Source organism: Pithys albifrons, chromosome 17 (genome assembly GCF_047495875.1).
Source record: "Pithys albifrons albifrons isolate INPA30051 chromosome 17, PitAlb_v1, whole genome shotgun sequence".
NCBI classification, from domain to species: Eukaryota; Metazoa; Chordata; class Aves; order Passeriformes; family Thamnophilidae; genus Pithys; species Pithys albifrons.
This window is the reverse complement of record NC_092474.1, coordinates 511,418-533,296: the sequence shown is the minus strand read 5'-3', so window position 1 is coordinate 533,296 and position 21,879 is coordinate 511,418. Positions and strand designations below refer to the sequence as shown.

Genomic DNA, 21,879 nt, shown 5'->3' with positions numbered 1-21,879 from the left:
GAGTGCGCTGGGAAAGAAGAAAGTGAATGTGTTGGCTCTTTCCAGGCCCTGCCACTGGGATGTGCCCCAATTTGTGCCTTACTTTGAAATGCTTTTGAGTAAGAGGATTGAAATGAGTAAGTGTATTTAAACTCTCATAAAAGGGCAGTTTCTCCCCTAAACAGAGACAGTGTCATTCACCCTCAGCCAGGTGTGGGACTGGCTGTGCTGCTGACCCAAGGGCACTGACCCCTTCCACACAGGCAGCTCTGCACTTACATAGTTCTCTGGACCCCGGAGGGAGGGATGTGTCTCTAAGGCAACAAACCCCCTCACCTGGAGGGTTTTGTGGCCTCTTCTGTTCAGCTGCCAGACACCAGGTTCCCTCTCTGTACAGCCCTTGTGCAGTGTCCTGAGGAGCAGTAAAACAACTGCCTTAGCAGTGAGTCTTCAGCAGGCAGTGGGAAGTGCAGTGACAGCACAGCTTGATGTAGGTGGGGTGATGAGGAGAGCCAAACAAGCACCCCTGAGCTCTAAAGGTTTAGTAGCAGTGACTGGTTGTGGTACTGCTGTAAATGATTCATGTGCTGTTGCCAGTTGGTTACACTCATGGGAACTCAGAGGGGGACCACAGCAGCACAGGCTCATGGAGGGGACCTTCAGAAGTCATCTCACCTGAGCCCTGCCAGGGGCAGGCACACCTGCAAGCAGAGCAGGCTGTGCTCACCCTGAGCTCACCTGTGCAGCCAAGGGCCAACTGCTGGGATTAAAACAGGACAGACACCAGCTCTGGGAGAAGGGGGTCTGGCCCAAGGCAGGTGCAGGCAGTGGGAGTCTGGCTATCCAGTTCCATGGGTGTGACTGCCAGTGCCTCTGTAGGCAGCTGCAAGGGGGTGGTTTAACGAGACAAGAACAAACAAGCATGGGTGGGTTTGGAGGTGTTTGGTGAGCAGAAACTCCAGGCCATCTCCTCATTTCCTCCTCCTAAAGCCAAGGTGTCTGGATGTGACCATCCTCTGCTCAGCCTTGTGCTGTTCATGCCAGTCTTAGAGTGAAGGCTGTTTAATGGGATTAAAGGTAACTGGCTAAGGGATGGCAAATTCTTCTTTGTTGTTAAGTCTTTGAAGAGCTGCTGGAACACTTTCCATGAATAGCTGTCTCCCCATTAGACACCAAGGAGGTTTTTCTATCCATTTTTTCTTGGGAGGTTCTGCCACCGCCCAGCAGACCAGGAATATTGTGATTTTAAATCCCATGCAACAAAACATATTTAAATGAAGAGGAACATTTTTCTCAAGTTGTTAATTTTCACATTCCCTGCTGCATTTGGCACCTTCCTTTTCCAGACAGGGGCTGTGCAGGCACTGCCCAAGGCCTGCAGTAACACCTGTCCTCTGGCCTGGCCTGAGAATTATGGGAAGGACTCTGGCCCTGAGCATCACCTGAGCTGTGTGAAAGGGAATTTTAGATTTTAGAGCAGGCAGAGCAGAGGGGCCAAACCAGCAATGACTTCACACACACTCCCCTCTTCTTCAGGGCAGGAAGGCTTGTGACCATTTATTCTATTAAGACAACTTTGTAAGATTCAGTTGCCTTTTCAGAATGGTGGAATTCGAGGCTGTCGGGGGCCGAAGGGACATTGGAGCCCAGCCAGTGCCAGCCCTGCCCTGGGCAGGGGCAGCTCCCACCGCCCTGGGGGGGCTCAGGGCCAGGCCCGGGGCACCCTCAGCCTCCTGGGCAGCCCGTGCCAGACCCTCGCCCCTCGCAGGGAAGGATTTCCTCCTGGTATCCAACGCAAATCTCCCGTTCCAGGTTGTACCCACTCCCCCTTATCCTGCACAGTTCATGACGGGGAGTCCCTGCGGGTCGGGGCTCGCGTTGCCAACGGCCCCTGCAGGCACTGGAGGGAGCGCTGCGGTGCCCGCACGGCCTTCCCCTGTCCCGGCCCAGCATTCCCGGCCCAGCATTCCCGGCCCAGCATTCCCGGCTGCCCCGGCCCAGCATTCCCGGCCCAGCATTCCCGGCTGTCCCGGCCCAGCATTCCCGGCCCAGCATTCCCGGCCCAGCATTCCCGGCTGTCCCGGCCCAGCATTCCCGGCCCAGCATTCCCGGCTGTCCCGGCCCAGCATTCCCGGCTGTCCCGCTCGTGCCCCGGCCCGGCGCGGCCCCGGAACGCTCCGCGCGGCGCCGCCGCTTCCGCCGGGCCCGTTCGCGCCGCACCGGGCGGAAGTCGCGGGCAGGGCCGGGCCGGGCCGAGCTGAGCCGCCAAGATGGGCAAGAGGCAGCACCAGAAGGACAAGATGTGAGCGCCTGTGGGGCCGCGGGGGCCGGGCCGTGTCTGTGCCGGGGGCGTGGGGGGCCGGGGGGCGTGGGGGCCGGGCCGTGTCTGTGCCGGGGGCGTGGAGGCCGGGCCGTGTCTGTGCCTGGGCCGTGTCTGTGCCTGGGCCGTGCCTGTGCCTGGGCCGTGACCGGGCCGTGCCTGTGTCTGTGCCTGGGCCTGTGTCTGTCTGTGTCTGTGTCTGTGTCTGTGTCTGTGTCTGTGTCTGTGCCTGTGCCTGTGTCTGTGTCTGTGTCTGTGTCTGTGTCTGTGTCTGTGCCTGTGCCTGTGTCTGTGCCTGTGCCTGTGCCTGTGTCTGTGTCTGTGCCTGTGCCTGTGTCTGTGCCTGTGCCGCCCCTCAGTGCCCCTGTCTCGCAGGTACATCACGTGCGCGGAGTACACGCAGTTCTACGGGGGAAAGAAAGCAGGTAAAGGGCTGAAGGGCCCCCCCGACTCTCTGGGTGGGTGCGGAGGGGCCCCCCGAGCAGATCGGGTGCTGAGCCCCACACCGGGCTGGGTGCTGAGCCCCACACCGGGCTGGGTGCTGAGCCCCACACCGGGCTGGGTGCTGAGCCCCACACCGGGCTGGGTGCTGAGCTGGGTGCTGAGCCCACACCGGGCCGGGTGCTGAGCCCACACTGGGCTGGGTGCTGAGCCCCACACTGGGCCAGGTGCTGAGCCCCACGCTGCCCTCAGGCCCTGGGGCTCACGGTGCTGGCCATTAATGCCCAGTTTCTGCCCCAGATGAGCGTCCCTGCCCTCCAGTTCTGTGCCACTGGTGGGGCAGAGCCCGAGTGTGACCCACCAAACTGAAGCTCAGCCCTGTTGTGCCTTTCTGGCCCTGCAGTTTGGGGCCAGGGCAGGTCTGGTTGGAGTCACAGTTTTGCAAGGCCTTGCCCTGTTTGTCTCTGTCACCAATAACGGGCTGCCTTGTGTAGGAAAATGTAACTTTCCAATGTTTCTTTGTTACCTGGGATGCAGAGTCCTTGTTAAATCCCTTGTGTGGGTTTTCTCTTTCCAATACAGACCTTCCTCGAACTAATTTCAGACGTTTGTCATTTGATCACTGCAGGTAAGACAACAAATTTACATTACAGTTATGAAATGATGCACCTGTTTATCAGGCTGTGGAGGCTGAACCAAAGCCATGTTGTTCTGTGGCAGTCACAGTCATTGACCTCTGCCTGCTGTGACAGAACTGTGGCAAGAAAAACGGCAGTAAGAACTGAAACAATGTCTACACTTCCCGTAATTAGTGTCTGTGGAGGGTGGAGCTGATGGCTGGAAGAATACACAAGTGACAAAATATTGCAGAACAATTGCTGTGTGTGTTCCAGTCTTTCAGTCTGTGTAACTGGGGCTTGAATCTGCTTTTCCCAGCTCAGAATGTGCTTGGTCAGTCACTCGTCTTGCTGAGTCAGGGATTAGGTCGATTGAAGGAATATTTCTGCCCTTTTTTTCAGTTTAGGGGGGCTGGAGGGAAAGAGGGGAGTTGGCAGCAGTGGGTTAGAAATGCCCTTGTAAATTGGGTGGTTCAAGACGTTACCTTGATAGAATCACAGAATGGATTGGGCTGGAAAAGCCCTCTGAGATCATCCAGTCCAACCCTTGGTCCAACTCCAGTCCCTTTACCAGATCATGGCACTCAGTGCCATGGCCAAGCTCAGCTGAAAAACCTCCAGGGACGGGGAATCCACCCTCTCTCTGGGCAGCCCATTCCAATCCCTGAGCACTCTCTCTGCAAAGAATTATTTTCTGCTCTCCAAGTTCAATTTCCCCTGGCAGAGCCTGAGCCCATCGTGCCCCCTTGTCCTATTGCTGAGTGCCTGGGAGAAGAGACCAACCCCCAGCTGGCCAGAACTTCCATGCCCACAGACTGTGCTGCTGCCTGGAGTGTGGGTGCATCCCTGGCAGGGGATGCCCAGTGTGACTCTCCAGCCCATTCCAGTGCAAAGACAGGGAGTGTTTCTGTTGAACCATCCCTTGTGCTGCTCCGGCCCAGCACAGCAATGGGAGCAGGTCTGGGAGTGCTGCAGCATCCCTGGCTCTGTGGCTGGGAGTGAGGGCAGCTGCACATTCCTCAACTGCACCAGTTCCTCCTATGGATTTTGTTCTTAATTTATGTACAGTCAGGAGTGGGCACTGGCAGCCCCTCAGTGTTTTCATTGGCACAGGCCTTGCTTTAATGTGCAAGGGAACCTGCACATGTTACCTGCTTCTGTCCTGATTTCCTGCTGATTTTGCCAACACAAATGTGTTCTTTTTTCTAGTTTGTCTCTGCAGCCGTTTGAATACCCCGTTTGCACACCAGATGGGACAGTCTTTGACATACTGTGAGTTACTGCCTGAACTTACCTTTATTTCTGTGTTGTTGGACTGGAAACAGCTGTTTAATCATCATTTGATCTTAGCATGTTGACAAAAACATTAAAAAATGCCCTTCAATAGAGGTTTCTGATGGTGCTTCTCACTTCCTGCTTTATTCCTCCTCTTTCCAGGAGCATTGTTCCTTGGATAAAGAAATATGGAACCAACCCCATCACAGGAGAAGTAAGTAATGATGGGTGCATTCACATCATGGCTTTGCTTTCCTTATGCTCAGTTTCCTCTTTAATGTGTTGGAGAAACCAAAATGCCTTGGTGAAAGCAAAAGAAGTTTTAACAGGAGTGCTGAAGATGATATTTGTGAGATCAGCTTTGTTGAAATTAATGTAGATTTACTGGGGATCTCTTTTTAACTGGAAAAAGAGGGGCTTTGGGATTTTAGACCTGCCATCCCCTCACTTCATCCTGCTGATGATCCTTGTAGCAAACATTCAGCCTCAGAGTGTGTGGGAGGAAGGGACAGCACTGCACGTGTGACTCTGTTATAACTGGAGTGTGAACAGCAGGGCACAGGAAGTTGTGGTTCATTGTGTGAACTCCCAGGGATCTCACCTGCCTTGCAGGTGTGGCATAAAGAACATCTCCTGTGGATGGACTGAGGAGCTCCTTTGTTACTGCTGGAGAGCCTGAGTGGTCACTGATGGCAAAGCCTCTGTGCTGCTGCCTCGTGTGAGCAGAATTCTGATCTCTGCAGGGCAGGGGGTGGCACCTCTCCAGCTGGGATTAAACCCACAGCAATGTTTCCTAACCCAAAGGATGTTTGGTGTGATGCAGATTAAAGGGATTAATAGAGGATATCATGAATGGTAAGCTTAAATTACAGAATCTTTTTGAGTTATCTTGACAATATATTTCAGACAGTGTCTGTCTTGTGAGACACTCACTGTCAGAGTGGGATTTCAGTGCCTTTGTGGGTTTCTCCCTGCTTTTTCTGCATAAATGACAGCTAGGAAGGGATTATTTTCTGTAGTAGCATGAAGGTGTAAAGCGCAAATATATATGAAGTGCAGGAAAACTTTCCATGTTGGAATTATGGTTTTTTTCTGATGTGTAAAAGGAGTGCAATGTTTGTGAGGGCAGAGGAAGGTTTTAAGTTGTGGCTTGAGCCGCTGAAACGTCTCTTTTCCTTCGGGGTGTGCAGTTACTTTCCCAGGCACTGGGTGGCAGCCACTGCCCGGGACTGGGGGGTTTGCAGCTGGCTCTGGGCCGTGAGATTGTTTCTGAAACATCTTGTGCTTGATTAAAGATTTTCCCAGCTGACAGATACGAGGAGAAGCTAAAAACAGATACAGCATTCCAAACTCTAACCATCAACAGCCTGTCTGAGACTGTATCTTCCTGCAGGTGTGTTTGTGCCATGGAGAGATGATTGAAGGTCTTTCTCCACACATGTAGAGGCCAGTGTGTTGTTGAGAAGGAGTGAAATTACAGCTATTGCCTTTGCTTTTGCCAGCCTCTCACCACCTCGCTGCTCTCTGCATTGCCTGGGAGGTTTGGGGTGTTGCCAGATCAATTATTTTCACCCAGAGCAGCTCCATGACACCTGTTCTCATTGCAGACTGTGAGCTGTGATGTGGTTTAAAATTACTTTGAGTAAATGCTAAGCAAGAATTGTAAAGTGCCCAGTGGTCTTGTGTGATACAGAGAGAGAACACACTCTGTGAACCTTAGAGGCTCAGATGAAGGCAGGCTTGGAGACCTGTGAGTTTACCCAGACTTGTGCCTCAGTATTGGGTCTGCAGGGCACCTCCAGCTCTCCTCAACACAATCCCCACCTTTTCCTGTGCTCACTCTGTCTGGGGAGCCCTTTGCTCTCCCCTTTGGTTCTGGGGGGAGCTGGTGCTCTACAGCTCTGTCCTCCCCAGGACAGAGGGGTTCAGATCAGCTGGAATGAGCACACGGCCCTGCTGAATCCACCCTGTGGAGCTGTAAAGTGAAGAGTGGCATTGAGGGAGGGGTTGTAACTTAGCCTTTGTTTCCCAGAGGGCTAATTCAGGTCTTTGGAAGAGGAGAGGAGGGTGGCATTGGGCAGGAAGGGGATGGGGGTGCTGGGCAAGGCAGGGTAGGTGGCAGAGGAGGGCAGTGCATTGAGCTGACTGTGCTGTCCTCTCTTTCATCTCTCGTGGTGTGTGCCCCTTCTGTTCCCTGTGCACCTTGCTCATGGGAACCAGAAAGTGTCTCCTGTAAGGAACTGGTGACTTACACAAAGACTCCTGGTTTGTTTAGAGAGGAATTGAGGCAGATCAGCTGCAATGCCATGTTTTGTACAGGGACTTGAGGAGTTACTTTGCACAGATTGGTGATGAGACTCTGGAGAACTTTCCCATTTATTTGTCCTGAAGTAAAAAATGATAATGAAATCCTCTGTGGCTTGTACTTCTCTTATTATGGTTTGCTACAGGAGAGATGCTTTAGAGAAGTCAGTGGGCAACGTGGAGATGGCACTGCTAATGGTGCACTCTTGGCACTCACTGATTCTGCCTGGCTGTCTTATTTCTGAAGTGGGCCCCTCAGAGGAGAACTGGAGAGCCTTGCAATCATTAATATATTTAACTTCACAGCGCTCCAGGGGGTAGGACTGAGCTAGTCTTTTATTAATTGGATGTTTGTGAACTGATCTACAAGGGATTTCTTTGATTCTTCTGAATCCTAAACTATTGGACCTGCTTTCCTGTTTAAAGAAATGCTGCAATGCCAAGATCACAGTTACTCTTTTTTGTGTATAAAATATTTTCTTTTTTTTTTTTTGCTTTCCTTCCCTGGGCTTTCTAATGGCTTATGGTTTATTTTTTCTTGCTTTTTTGAGCGTTCTCCTGAAGTGCAGTAGGAACACCAATATCCATTTAGGAGAAACAAATCACTGTTGACCTTTGCCTGGAGCTTCCCATGAGCTATTCCAGAAAAAAGCTTTAGATTTATTCCCCCCCCCCCTTTTTAGGAATGGATTGGGGTAAAAAATGCTTGTGTTTTACCACACCAATAATTCTGGAAGAAACAGTGCATCTCTTGCAGCTCAGCTCCAGCCTGTCAGGTGGCATTGGCTCACTTACTTTGTCAGGATGCTGCCTTGGCTTATCTTTAGACTAAAACTGCATGAAGTAAAAGGGGAAAGTCATAGTTAGCTCATTCCTTTTTACTGAGAACAGCACTTTGGCTGCCTGGGCTTGCAGGGAGGTGCAGCTTGCCAGGGTATTTCATGGAGCAACATTCTGACAGCCTGACCAGCATGCCCACACAAGGCAGCCAGCTGGGCTCACATACCTGTTCCCAAGGAGGGAGCCTGGCCAGAGCTTGTCACGTCTGTTGGAATCTCAGCTATGAGCAGATGATGGATCAGTGTGCCTTTTGACAGGAATTTCAAGGAAATTGTTCTTCTTTGTTGCATGGATATGTTGTATGTGGGCTGAGCTATTTTTCCTGCTTTGCATTGTAATGTGTCTGATGTCAATACCTATTTTTTCCACTCTGGTTCAGTGACATTCTAACTGTGTGTGGGCAGGCCAGATTATTGTGGCTGTACTTCAGCCCTGGTCAAGGCTCTGTGACCTTGGGCACATGTCTCTCTTCCCCTGTCTCAGGAGTGGCTACTGTCTTTGTCCCTTGTTCCCCCTTTTCTGTGGGAGTGCAGTTCTTCTGGACACTGGAAAGCCAGTTAATTTCTGATACTTGCTTCTAAGGCTTTGGTCCAAAGTCTGTTTTGTGGCTGTTTTAAGTGCATGTGCTTTTAATCGGGTGTGAGGGCTCCCCTGTGTGAGTCCTGCCTGCCCTGCCTGGAGTGCTGCAATCCCTGTGTCTGCCCCTGTGTATCAGGGGCAGCCTGGCCAGCAGGCCCAGGGCCTGGACTCTGTGCTGGGGAGGCCACACCTTGAGTGTTGTGTTCAGTTCTGGGCCCCTCAGCTCAGGAAAGAGATTGTGGGGCTGGAGCGGGGCCAGAGAAGAGCAACAGGGCTGGAGAAGGGACTGGAGGTGGCACTGAGTGTCCTCTGAAACACCTCCAGGGACAGAGAATCCACCATGTCTTGACCCAACCCCACTGTGATCACCAGCCCAGGGCACTCTGTGCCCCACTCTGTGCCCTGGGCTGGTGATCACAGTAGGGTTGGGTCAAGAGTTGGATTTGGTGATCTCAGAGGTCTCTTCCAACCCAACTGATTCTGTGATTCTGGCAGAGCTTAAGCCCCTGCCCTCTTGTCCTGCTGTTGGCTGCCTGAGAGATAACCCTGAAGAAGAGCCTGGTGCTTATGGAGAAGTGGTAGAGTCACTGTCATGGAAAATGAGAGCTAACTTTGGAGTCAGAAGGCTGAAAATCCCTGACTTTTCCTAGTGAGGCATTGCCTGGGGACAAAGTCTGAGGCTGTGTGCAGTATAAATATTTACTGCTTTTCTCCCACACTCTTAATCCTGTATTTACCAAATACAGCTGACTTGAGGTGAAATTCTGACTGACACAGCAGGTAGTTGTGGCAGTGCAGGTGCCTGGCTCGTGAGCAGCCCTGTCTGACCCAGCTTTGGGAGCAGCAGGGGGCTTGTTCCTGCAGTGCCTGCAGCAGGGACAGCCTGCAGTGGCCCCCTCCTGCCTCCAGCTCTGCTCACTGGCACTGGAAGCAGAGCCCTTTTTGTAATCATCTCTCTGAAGGAAGGTTGGTAAGATGATGCTTGCCTGAGTAATTACAGGCACTTTCAAAGCCTTTAATTTCTTACCCTCAAAAGAGAAAACATTGCAACCAAATCTGTTACTTCAGAACTTTGGAAAATCATTCTCCAATACATTCCTTAAACGTATTCATGATTTAATTCCTCTCCCAAATGCAGCTGGCTGTTGTTACTTCATTTTATTGGGAAAACATGGTTTCTTTTCAGTTTGATAACTGGATTTCAATCACTCTCATAGACATCAGTTGCTGGTGTTGCAGGAAACTTGCTGGCCTGGTTTAATGAGGAGGATGTGGAGAAGATTCTTTCTTTTACTGCTGAATTTATTAATCCCACTTTAAAAAGGAACAAACAACCTTACAACACCTCTTTTTTTAAGGCCCTTAAAAAGTCTTTGGCTGTCTAAATAAGGGAAATCCTGCCTGAAAAGGATGCAGAAATTGGAGCAAAGGTGAAGCTTCCTTAAACGTAGAAGTGTTTTTAGCATGTATGTGTTTTGAAAGCACAGAAATAGAAAGCCTTGATAATCATTTCTGCACCCAAGAACTGAACATAAGAGCACTTAGATATTTTTCTACTTTTGCAGGATAGTGGATAAAGAAACTGCAGTGTGTGAGCAGTGTGGGAAATGCCAGATACTGTAGGAGCAGGTGTTGAAGTGCAGCTTAAGTTCCAGGCAGGGCTTCATGGCTCACTACAAATTGCTTTCTGCTTCTATCAAATAATCAGTGCTGGGCCCGTGTGGTTCAGGAACAGGTTCCTGTGAGTGGGTTGGATGAACTTCACACACTGGTGAGTCAGAGGTGTCGAGATCAGGATCACAGACAAACCTCATCCAGCCCTGAGCTGAGTGGAACAAATCTCAGGCCTCAGGTGGGAAGAGGAGGAGTTCAGGCTCCCTGTGACCCTCACTGGACAGCAGCAGTGACAGAGGCTTTTCACTTGGTTCGTGTGCTCTGTGTGGCAATTTAGTGCAGATTGCTGCTTTAATTGTGCTGTTCCAGGTGTGTTTCTAGATAATGGGCAGCAAATAGTGGATGTCATCAACAAGAACCTGTGGTTTGAAGGTGACCCAGTGCACATGGTCAGGAAAATGTAAGAGCTGTAGAGAAAGTTCACTGGGATGTGTTTTCAGAGTGGTTGTGGTTTCTGCAACGTGGGGGGAATGTTACCTTAGGATTCTGAGGGTCTTCTAAAAATGACACATTGCAGCAGGAGTCACATTTTCCTTATGATTTTTCCTCTTTTTCTCTTGAAAATTTTCTTCACTCACTGTTTCCAAAGAGACTGTTCTTACTTTGAGCATTTTAACCTTGATCTGGATGCAAAATACTGAAAAGAAAATGCTGTGCAGCCTTCCACAGGCAGGCTGTCTCCTCATCACTCTGCCTTATCTACAGTGCTGGGACTGTCTAATTAGGAGAAAGTGGTTTGACCAGTTGAGATATTTTTCATTATGTAGAAAAATTCAGGAGTGAGTCATATCCTCCTTTCCCTGTTTTCTTCCTCAACCTCAGAGCACAGCACCTGAAATCTGAGTAGTCTCTGCTGCATTTTCTCCTTGGAGCTCTGGAAATGAGTGATCATTTAGGTGGATCAGTCACTTCAGGTCTCATTTGGATGTAATATGTGAGTGATGTATAAATGAGAACTTTAATTCTTCTCTGGAGAATGCTTTTCACATGTGTGTCACAAGTCAGCACATCTTCAGCTTTGAAATTCAAATATATTTTCTTTATTTGTCTGATGCAACTCAGTCAAGTCTTCAGATATTGCATGAGTTTAAATGGCAATTGCCCCCTCCTTTTTTCCCTTTTGTTAAACTTAGCACATTTTTTCCTGTACATTTGAAATGAGTTATTTTTCTTGTTTATTTTTAAAAAAAGTTTCAGTGGGGGGTGGGAATACAGTTTTGTTCTGGTTGGGCAATACATTATTACAGAGCACAGAGCAAAGCTGACAGAAATAAACCCAAGGGAAGCTTTGTTGCTGAAAAACCATTCAGACAAACCCAGTGTGCTTTGCATGTGTTGCAGAAAGGGTGGAAGGATCAGGAACAGAGAACTGGGAGTTTGTCTGAGGCTCTCCCACAGTCTGCTGTGCAGGCTTCACCCTCTGCCTTGAACTGGTGTTTGCTCTCTGGCTGCTGAGAGGTTCTTCTGATGGTTCTACATCTGGCAGAGATCTGTACATTTTGGGTTTGACCAGCTTAGTCTTGTTTGTATTTGTGCCAAAATTGCACTTCCCTCTGTTAGTGTTTACAGCTGTGTTTGGCACAGAGGAATTTAGTGCTCTCTTGACGTGTTTTCTTGTTGAGACTTGTATTTTCCTGTCAGATGTTTTCGTGCCTTCAAGTTCTTCATACCCTAAATGGTCACAGTTGCACTTCTCCACATCTGTTAAATTTTAATATATCTTCTTTGAACAGGGTTGATCCTAATCATACACAGTAAATGCTCAGTGAGTGCCTGATACAGTGGTGGGAATATTTCCTGATCTCTTCCTGAAATACTTTGATATATTACAGGTGACAGTGCAAGACTGAGGACACTTCCAGTGTGTGTGTTGGACAGTGGGTGCCTTGAGAAAACGGTGGTTTGTTGCATTTTCTCCTGGTAGGGTCATTTCAGCAGCAGGCACTTCTTTATGAGTAAGAGCTCTCCAGGATGAGCACGTTTGTTCCTTTGCTCTCCTTTCTTTTGTTCCCAGGGGAGCGTTGCTGCCTGTGGTGCTGTGCCCAGGGCAGCCTCTCAGACACGGGTGGTCACAGCCCATCACTCCCATCTCTCTGCAGGTACATTCCTGTCTGGGGCAGCAGCCCAGGCTGCTGCTCACACCAGCCCAGAGCACTCTGAGCAAGATGAACTCCTCAATGTGCAGCAGCTGAGCCGTGTCGTCTTTCCTCGTTTGCTCAGAAATTATTAGCTTTTAGTCAACAGTTTAAATGAGTTAATATTTGACTAGTGACCATAAATTTTCAAGGCCTCTGGATAGAAACCTATGAGGACATGATTCCTGCCCTGAGGAATGACTAGGATGTCTTGTGTCATAATTGAAAAGGGTCATAAAACACAGGGAGCATCGAGGGGATGAAGGTCCCACTGAGGCTGGTGTCCTGAGAGATGACTCCTTTCTTGCTGGGTTCTCTGAAGATGTCCCACCCTCCTTTGTTGCTGACAGACATGGAGAGTTGGTCGTTTCTCCTGCAGGGCTGTGGCTGTGTATTTTAGAACTGTGTACTCAGCTCCACCAAGAGTTGCCCTTTATCTGTCCTAAAAAGAGTATTTATCTTTCAATTCTCTGTATCTTTGGGAAACAGTGAGGGCAAAAAAGATGAGATTTGCCTCTACTTACTGTTGAAGGGCTTTATCAGAAAGAGGCATTTAAACCCCTCCAGTGCCATGAGTCACTGGCCAGGCTGCTGTGCCTCTTTCACACCTTGCCCACGGGCACTGTGCAGGTGGTGGGCAGGGGCTGGTCCAGTAACCCACCCCTGGACACAGCAGAGAAACAACTCTCGCATTGTTTGTAAGGCATCATGTCCCTGACAGCAAAAAAGCATTTCCATGTAGGTTTTACAGACTGAACAGATGGTCTCTTCTTTTCCTTTTCTGTGTTTTGGTGGAAGTGTGCACATTGGATGGGATTTTGTGACTGTGACACTTGGAAAACCAGCAGCTGTGAAGCGCTGCAGCCTCAAATGAGATGCAGGAGGAGGTTTCCCACAGATCCCTACTTGCTGATTTTTCACTAAAATTAAAGAGTAGATTTTTGGTGCTTCTGCAAAGCTTGATTTTCCTTGAGCCATGTGGTGCTTGGCTGTGGGTCTCTGGTTTGATGGACTTCTGCCTGCACTGAGACTGCAGGTTTGATCTTGCACTTGCAGGGACGCGTCTTTTTCTCATGGTATTTTCTGTTAATGTGCTCGCTGACAGAGCAACGTTATCGCTGCTCTCTGTGAGCCATGTGTGTTATCAAGCATATCTTTATGATTCTCTGGTCAAGGCTTTGGTGACCATATGGTGTCAGTTTAATTAACTTTTAAATATGGAAATACAGTGGTCTGGAAGTGCATAATGAAGGTTCTTTTGTGACCATTTCCATACCAGTTTAGCAGTGCATGAAAACTGCAGTTAAACAGCAGCTTCATCCAAGAATGGGAATTTGAGTGTGGCTTTTTAGCATTTGGTAGGTGTTTGTCCACCTGATAAATACCTCACATTTTTGATGGTGAACTGAATGTAGAAATGATACCTTGAATCATGAGACTGTTCTGGCCTCTTGGCTGCTGACCCCAAATTTGAGGATTTACATTGCCCTTTATCAGCATTAAATCCATTTACAGGATCTGAAGTATGTAACATTAATACATGGAGTTATTCCAGTACTGTTCATTCAATTCATATCCCCATAATTTTTTAAGATTTTATAGCAGGGAAAATTGCAAGAGGGCTTCTTAAAATGGGAACTTGTATGCAAAATTACATGTAACAGGTCTCATTTTAAAGAAACCAAAAAATTTAATGCAAAATTCGTTTCCTGTTGCTAAGCTACATTTGGTGCTTGGTGGGCAACATTCTGTTACAGTATTAATATTTGCCCTGACTTTCTCCTCTGTTTGAGGTAACTGTGTTGCTTTTGGTGGGATGAAAACCTACCCATGGAATGAGTTTGGCCTCATGTTGTCAACCAGTTCAGACAGGACACATTAATTTTCCCTGTGATGGGTTCCCTGGATTTCTGTGTGCTCCTGGCAGGGGCCGTTCCGTGTGTCCCATCAGGGTGTCCCGTGCCCTGGGGCTGAACATCCCAACACTCAGTCACTGTGGGCAGAGTGGCAAAGTCTGTCTTGACCAAACACAACTCTTGCCACGCATCCCCAGTGCTGCCCCTGTGTGGGTGGAGAATCAGCTGAGCCTTTTTTGATGGTTTTTCAGGCTGGTGTGTCTCCAACAGGGTCAGAGCCTCATTAATGAGAAGAACGTGCAGCCACGGACCAAAGAGAGTGTAACTAATTGATGTGCAGGGATTGTAGGTCAGGACTGCCCGAGACACAGCGACAGCAGAGAGCGATTTAATTGGAGACAACCGGCGTGTTTCATCCACGGGCTGCCCCAGTGCCCCAGAAACCTCCGTGTGGCAGTGCCCCCTGCGTGGGGAGCAGTACGGGTGCTGCCCCTGGGATCCTGCCAGAGCCAGTGACTCCTGTGGAAGGGAGGCTGCCCCTGGGATCCCGCCAGAGCCAGTGACTCCTGTGTGTGTACCAGTAAGGGATGCTGCCCCTGGGATCCTGTCAGAGCCAGTGACTCCTGTGTGTGTACCAGTAAGGGATGCTGCCCCTGGGATCCCACCGGAGCCAGTGACCCCTGTGTGTGTACCAGTAAGGGATGCTGCTCCTGGGATCCTGTCAGAGCCAGTGACTCCTGTGTGTGTACCAGTAAGGGATGCTGCCCCTGGGATCCCACCGGAGCCAGTGACCCCTGTGTGTGTACCAGTAAGGGATGCTGCCCCTGGGATCCTGCCAGAGCCAGTGACTCCTGTGTGTGTACCAGTAAGGGATGCTGCCCCTGGGATCCCACCGGAGCCAGTGACCCCTGTGTGTGTACCAGTAAGGGATGCTGCTCCTGGGATCCTGTCAGAGCCAGTGACTCCTGTGTGTGTACCAGTAAGGGATGCTGCCCCTGGGATCCCACCGGAGCCAGTGACCCCTGTGTGTGTACCAGTAAGGGATGCTGCCCCTGGGATCCTGCCAGAGCCAATGACCCCTGTGTGTGTACCAGTAAGGGATGCTGTCCCTGGGATCCTGCTAGAGCCAACGACCCCTGTGTGTGTACCAGTAAGGGATGCTGCCCCTGGGATCCTGCCGGAGCCGGAGCCGGAGCCGGCGCTGGCGCCTGACGGATGAGAGCGCACAGGGCACTGGGGCTTGTCGCTGCTGCAGGAAAGTAGGTCACGGCCAAAAGTAGCCTTGGCTGCCTTTGTGGAAGTGTGCCTGTGAGAGAGGAGTCAGCTGAGAGAAGAGCTCACACGGGTTTGTGTTGGGGTTTTTTTTAGCCCTTCCTTGCTGCGGAGCAGCTGGCACTGCGTGCCGTGAAATGCGTCTGCTTTCCAGTATTTCTGCATTAAATATTTTTAGAAGGGAATATGCAGCTCTTATTTCTGCTTGGGGGAAGTGGCAGATGCTTGTGGCCTTTTGTTTTCATTAGAGAATTTAGAATTTTAATTAGATCAAGTGTTTTTAATAAGTGCTTTATTTTCCCTTGCTTTCTTCAGTGGAGAGTGGCTGGAAGTGGGTGGTAGGTGTGTGTCAGGGAAACTCAGGTCGGAAACAGTTTTGAACTTGGGCTGTGCATGCAATATTTTTGCTCTTTTATGCATAATTAATCATGAAAAATACATGAAACAAGTTCTTTAACTCATTTTAGGGTTCATTCACTCTGTCTCTTCCCGAGAGGACCAGGTTGTGGCATAACAGTCATTTCCATGGCAACAAACTGTGTGATGGTGCTTGGAAAGCTTTGACTTTTGATGGAGAATAAATGAAAGGAGATTCACCCACATGTGAGATAATCCTGTTTTTGTGTGAAATGAACAACTTGAGAGGAAAAAAGTAATATTACACAGGTTGCCTGTATCATGTTCTTTCATACTCCCTGGATAATGTGCAGGGCTTTCAAAACTGGGCTTCCTGAAGTTCTGGTGTGTGGACTCCCTCCTGTGCCCTGCTCTGTGTGCAGCTGCCAGATCCCACAGCTTGGTCCTGGGCACTGGGCAGTCCTTGTAGCAGATCATCACCTGCTTTTGCTGTTCTGGTGCTCCAGAGGTTTCCCTTGGCCAAACACTGAGTGCCCTCTTGCCTTGCCCAAAGTGCAGAGCTGCTCCAGAGGGTGTGAGCTGACATGCCAAGGTCACTGCTTCGACACAAGCCTCTTGGGAGGCCAGTCTGCAGCAGGAACAGTTTATAGCATTAATCCAGCACTCACTGCAGAGCTCCCACCCTGGGGAAAACTCCAGACAATGCCCAGGTTTCAGCTCCTACATGACAATCACCATTTTTTAATTTACTGTTGACATTTAAGACCATGTAAGTGCTGGTCTCAGGGGGGAGCAGACCCAGCACGAGCAGCTGATACACCAGAAGTAACTGATGCTGAAAACCAACCCTTGTCCCTATTATGGAAGGATGTGACCTGAAATACCATACAATTTCCCTATGGAGTGGGAGTCCAAGGACTTGACAGCACTTCTAAGGATACTCTGTACATTGACAGATGAAACTGCACTGCAGCTTCTGCCACCTTGAAAGTCTGCAGGGCAGTTTAGTCTGTCTTTTCCACTAAATTTCAGTCAAGGTATAAGTCTGAATCTTCAGTCATGATAAACTGTTTCTTAGGGAACTGTTTCCATTTTTGTTTGAAGATGATCTGCTCATATGTTTTGGGCATAGCTCAGCTCTGCCAGGAAGATAATTTAAGGACCTTCCTTCAAATTATCAGTGGTTCCAGTAGCTGTATTTCTGAAACATAATTTTTGGGCTGTTGCACAACATGTGCACAGATGGATACTGCTCTGTGTTAATAGTTGTTTAGGTTGAACAGATCTGTCCAGGATCAGATGTTCATTTTGGCAACTCTGCCATTCCCCCACTACATCCTTGATAATTTTGTTCTTTTAGGAAGATAAATACATGAATAAAGCTCTGCATTCCCTTAGTCATTTCAGAAGCTGCCATTGCTTTGCTGTCCTTTGTGCCCCAGTAGTGGGCAAATACTGGAGTGTTTTGGATATTTTTTTTTGGTTGAGAATCCAGTAAAGGAAAAGCAGCAGCACTGGTCTCCATCTCATACCTAAATATAACATAACCTGGCCTTTTTTTTCCTTTCCCATCTTATTCCTACTAGTACTCACTGCTCTTCCTAATAAATCAGAGCTGGTTACCCATCTGGCAGCACTTGCCAGTTGGTTGAGAGGTGCCTCCCTATGAACGAACAAGTCCAGCTGTCACAACGTGTACCCTCTGAACTAAGGATATGAGTTCTGGTCAGGCACAAAAAGCCCCTGCCTTGGTTTCACACTGATTTTGTTGTCCCTCTCTGCCACCGTGGTGGGGGCAGCAGTGCCTGGCAGGGCTCTGTATGGAGCTGCTTACAGAGAGCTGTCTGCAGTGCAGAGCCCCCCCTGATATCTTCAGGTGTGTGTTTTGAGAAGAGAACCCATTGTTTCTTTTAAAAGGCCTGTTCTGAGTGTGCCTTTAACGACCATTTTGGCAGTGAATCTGTGTCTGGCACAGTCAAAGGCGTTGTTGTTCTGTAGCCTCAGGTCCTGACTCAGCCTGCGCTTGCTGGGCTGGCTGGTCTCTGACTGGGTGCCCCACCGAGCCCTCCCTGAGCATCCCAGGGGCTGTGGTGGGGTGGCCCTGGCTGTGGGATGCCCTGTGGTGCCAGTGGTGTGCCCAGATCACACTCTGACCCTGTGGGGTGACTGGCATAGGTGGGCCTACCCTGTCACGTGACTGAGGGCTCACTGTTATTTTGGGTGTGTTTGCAGCTTTCATGTCTTAGGGAGGGAACAGCCTGATCATCCAGGAGTGTTTGCCAGCCTGATACCTCTTCCCTCCCTGTGTCAGAAAAGCCTTCCAGGGGAAGGGCAGCAGGAAAATGCCACAGACATCCTTCTGATGAAGGTGGGAGAGCAGGAGCCAGCTTAGTGTGCAGTGTCCTCTGCAGAGCTGGAGATTACCCCAACCTCAGCTGCCATCTCGGTTCCCCCTTCTGTGGAATTGTTACCTGGGAATAAAGTGACTGAAAATCCCTCCCGGGAGTCCTTCATGGCCCCGGGTGCCTCTCCAGAGAGCCTGTGCCTCGTTTCTCTTCATTGTTGCTGCTTGTCTTGTGGGCTCTGCTGCACATTTCCTGAGTGAAAGGAAAATGACAGTTATTTCAGAAAAGGCATCAAGCTGGATTGCCAGAATGGTTTGCTGGCAATGGCTTTGATCAGAGGTCCCAGCTGAGTTCCCCTTCTGAGCAGAGCAGTGATCTTTGCACACTCCCCTTGCAGTGTGTGCCGAGGCACTTGTGCCATCCGGGAGCTGCTTCCCCGTGCCTGGGGCTGCACTGGGGCAGATACAGCCTTGGGAACAAGTGTGCCCCAGTCCTCAGGCTCCCTGAGCCTGCCCCTGCTGGGCTGTCTGTGGCTGAAATTCCCGGGGTTCTGGTGATTCAGACAAGTTGCATTATGTTGTTAATAAATTATGTACTATTGAAATGCTGACAGTGGTGTTACAGTTTCCTTTTATTTCTGTGGTTACATTCTATTGTGATTAATCTTTTTAATGCTTCATTTTCTTTAGAAACTAGATGCCAAATCACTTATAAAGCTGAATTTTGCCAAAAACAGTGAAGGTAAGTGCAGTCATTTTCTGTGGTGGTGGTTTGTTTGGGTTTTTTCCTAAATCAGTGCTTTAATAATTTCTGTTTTATCTTACTCATGGTAAAGTGATGTACTTTTTGTTCTCTATCACAGGTTTTATTTTTTTAGTAGAATAACTTCTTGTAAGTGATATGTTTACCTTTAAAGTTCAATTTCTGTTTTGCTTTACACTGGGGAGCTGTAAATTATTCAGCAATTTTGCTTTACTGTGGCTGCTGCTGCAGCAAGGTACTGTTTACTTTAAGGAAAGAATCAGAAAAGGCCAAATTTCTGTAATGTTATCTTATTTCTAACTTGCCTATGGCAATATTTGCTGTTCACTTGGTTTTGAACAGCTTTTTGTTTATAAAAGGGATTAGACTTAAATGAACACGTGGGATTTTATGAATAGAAGCACACAAGGCAGCAGCCTTGAGTTTTATTTCTGCAAGATAAAAAATCTGCCATCTGAGAGAGGATGCTGGGAACAAAAGAGAAGAGTGGAGATGAATTCATCTTCCACAGAGCAGATAATGACTTCTTTGAAATGAGAGTGGCAAAGATTAGGTGGGAATAAAATTCTGGAGTGTCTGTCTCCTTATCTTACTGAAGTCCATGGACTACAAGCTCTTTTCTGCAGCTGATGGATTTCTTCTGCACCTTGTGTTCCATCTGTCTCAAGAGCAGGGTGTTAAAAATGGATCAATAGTCTCTGTGGCCAAGGTTTTTGAAAGATACTGTGATATTGTGCTTTCCTTGGAGAAGTCCAGTTCATCATGCTGGGGTGGAAGGATTCCAGCCACTCAGCCTGAGGAGCCTTTTTCCTTAAAAAGGTTGATCAAGGGAAAATGCAACAAAAGAGGAAAATTAAAATGTTCCATTTCTGTCCATCAGCAAACTTTTCTTTAAATCTTATCCTGTGGAATGGTTGCAACATGTGAGGATCTTCCCTGTTCACATCTGTATGGCACAAAAGGTGTTTGGGTGTTGCAGAGCTGAGTTCCTTCCCTCCAGGCCAGCACAGGGGTGCCCTCAGCACTTTGCTTTGCTGGAACTGTGGCCATGGGATCTGCCCTTTTTTATGCAGCTGGAACGAGGCCTCACACCTTACCAGCACTGCTGTATCCCCCTGTTGGCCATACCCCAAACCCATCCCTTTCTAACCTTCCTCTGGAATGTCAGTCCTTTGTGCCTTCCCTGAGCTCTGGGGGCTCTGACAGAGCAGTCTCGGGTGTGCTGGGGCTGGGGCTGGGGCTGCCTGTGCAGGGAGCAGGAAATCCTGTCTGGGCTGCCTCTCCTGCCTGCCCAGGTGCTGTGGGCACCTGCTCTGGCCTCCCTGCTGCTGTGGAGTTTCTAGTGGTAATTAGGAAAAAAAGAACCAAATAGGCCCAACTTATTTCAAAACTCTCACCCAAGCCCCCAGGTCTAGCAAAGTGATCAAGTATTAATAACCTTCTCCTAATTGCTTTCTGCTGAGATCATCCAGACATTTTTCTTTTTCCTCCTACATTGCCTCCCATCACTTTGCTTGCTGTTGACTTGCTTAATATTTATGCTGACCCTCCTGGGAAAATTCACAGCTTGATTAGAGCAGGAGTTGGGTTCCTTATTGAGTAAGGTGCTCAGATTTAATGGCATTCTGCTTGTATTTTGAATGCAAATGCTCCCTTCCCCTGAAAGCACAGCAGCTGCTGGAACTTCTCTGCAGGACAGAAGCCAAACGTTTGTTCCTGGGAGCAGGAGGGATGCAGAGCATGTTACAAGGCACAGGCTCATCGACAGATCTTTGGTTACAACAATGGCAATTGTATTGTGGTACTTCTCAGATGTCAACCAAGTTGGACAGAGGACTTTGCTGGGGGTTTGAAGGCAACAGATTTCAAAAATGCCTTTTCCTTGCTGGTTTTGTAGTTCTCTGAAGTGTTACTTTTTATAGCACTTTGCCTGTCACTGGAGAATCAAACCGTTGTCAAAGTGCCATTAAATACACACTGAAGTTGCACCTCATATTAAAAATTAATGTAAATATGCCCCCAGAGATAAGAGAAATCAGCTATTTCAAAACAGTTGCAGGTCTTCATGTGAAATTTAAACTTTTTTCTCTTTTCAGGCAAGTACCACTGTCCAGTGCTGTTCACTGTGTTCACCAATAACTCCCATATTGTGGCCATCAAGACTACTGGAAATGTGTTTGCCTATGAGGTGGGTTCTCTCCTGCATCTCACTCTTAGGATTTCATACTTGATGCATTTCATTCAGGATCACAACATGTTGTACAAAGACAGGTAGATTTTATCCTTGTTTTACAGCCAGGGAAGTTGTACAAGCAGATCAACTTATAACTTCACAAGTTGTCCAACTTTTGCCATCAAAATAGGAACAACCATAGAATATGAATTAAATAATATTTTAGAAACCTTTTCTGGAGTGAATCTGCATGCACTGAACCTTGTAGATCACAATGAGTAGCTTTTATATGCTCCTCAGTTGAATTAAGGGATAAATTTTCTGTTGTCTTCTTTCTGGTGTCATCAACAAAATACAAATGACCTCATTTCCACTCGTATCATAATGAATAAAAAAGACTATTCTGGGTGGATCTGGGGGAAAAGCAAAGAAAATTCCTTAATGGAGACTTGAACTTCATTTTTATTTGTGTTTTGTGAACATTTGTATGAACCTGGGTGGAATTTTAACTGTGACTTCTTTGCATAATCCTTCCTATAAAATCGAGGTTTCTTTATTTTCCAGTAGCAAATAAATCCTCCCATTAACAAATCCCTGTCCAGTGTTGTAAAAAGTCTGAACACTGAACCTCTGCTTTTTGAGTTGTTGATGGGCCATTCTGGTGGGACTGTCAGATACTGAGAGGGGAAAGGCCCTTTGGGAGCTGCTGCAGTGTAGCTGAACTGTGTTCATGCCAGCTGTGAGGGCAGGCAGGGTTAGGTGAGAGCAGAAAGTGTTCTCTGTTCCTCCTGAATCGCAGTGCTGGGGTTGCTGGGGGCACAAGGGAGGGTGAGTTAAACCCCAGGGCAGTTACAGCTCTGGGCTTTCTGAAGGAGCTGTGCCCAGAGGGTCTGACTCCTGTGTGGTGCCACGTGAAGCAACAGCATTTCTTGGGTTGTTGTGAGTGTGGA

General features: G+C 48.5%; 1 protein-coding gene across 1 annotated transcript in view; it reads left to right on the top strand.

The window, feature by feature from the left end:
* Window positions 1-2,078: 2,078 nt before the first annotated feature.
* PPIL2 (peptidylprolyl isomerase like 2) overlaps window positions 2,079-21,879 on the top strand; it is a 69,220-nt gene continuing 49,419 nt past the window's right edge. Inside the window, exons 1-7 of the mRNA XM_071572034.1 lie at window positions 2,079-2,281; window positions 2,675-2,724; window positions 3,323-3,368; window positions 4,567-4,629; window positions 4,795-4,846; window positions 18,684-18,735; window positions 20,853-20,944. Coding sequence (XP_071428135.1) covers window positions 2,250-2,281; window positions 2,675-2,724; window positions 3,323-3,368; window positions 4,567-4,629; window positions 4,795-4,846; window positions 18,684-18,735; window positions 20,853-20,944 — 387 coding nt within the window. The 5' untranslated portion in view covers window positions 2,079-2,249. The remainder of the gene's footprint in view (window positions 2,282-2,674; window positions 2,725-3,322; window positions 3,369-4,566; window positions 4,630-4,794; window positions 4,847-18,683; window positions 18,736-20,852; window positions 20,945-21,879) is intronic.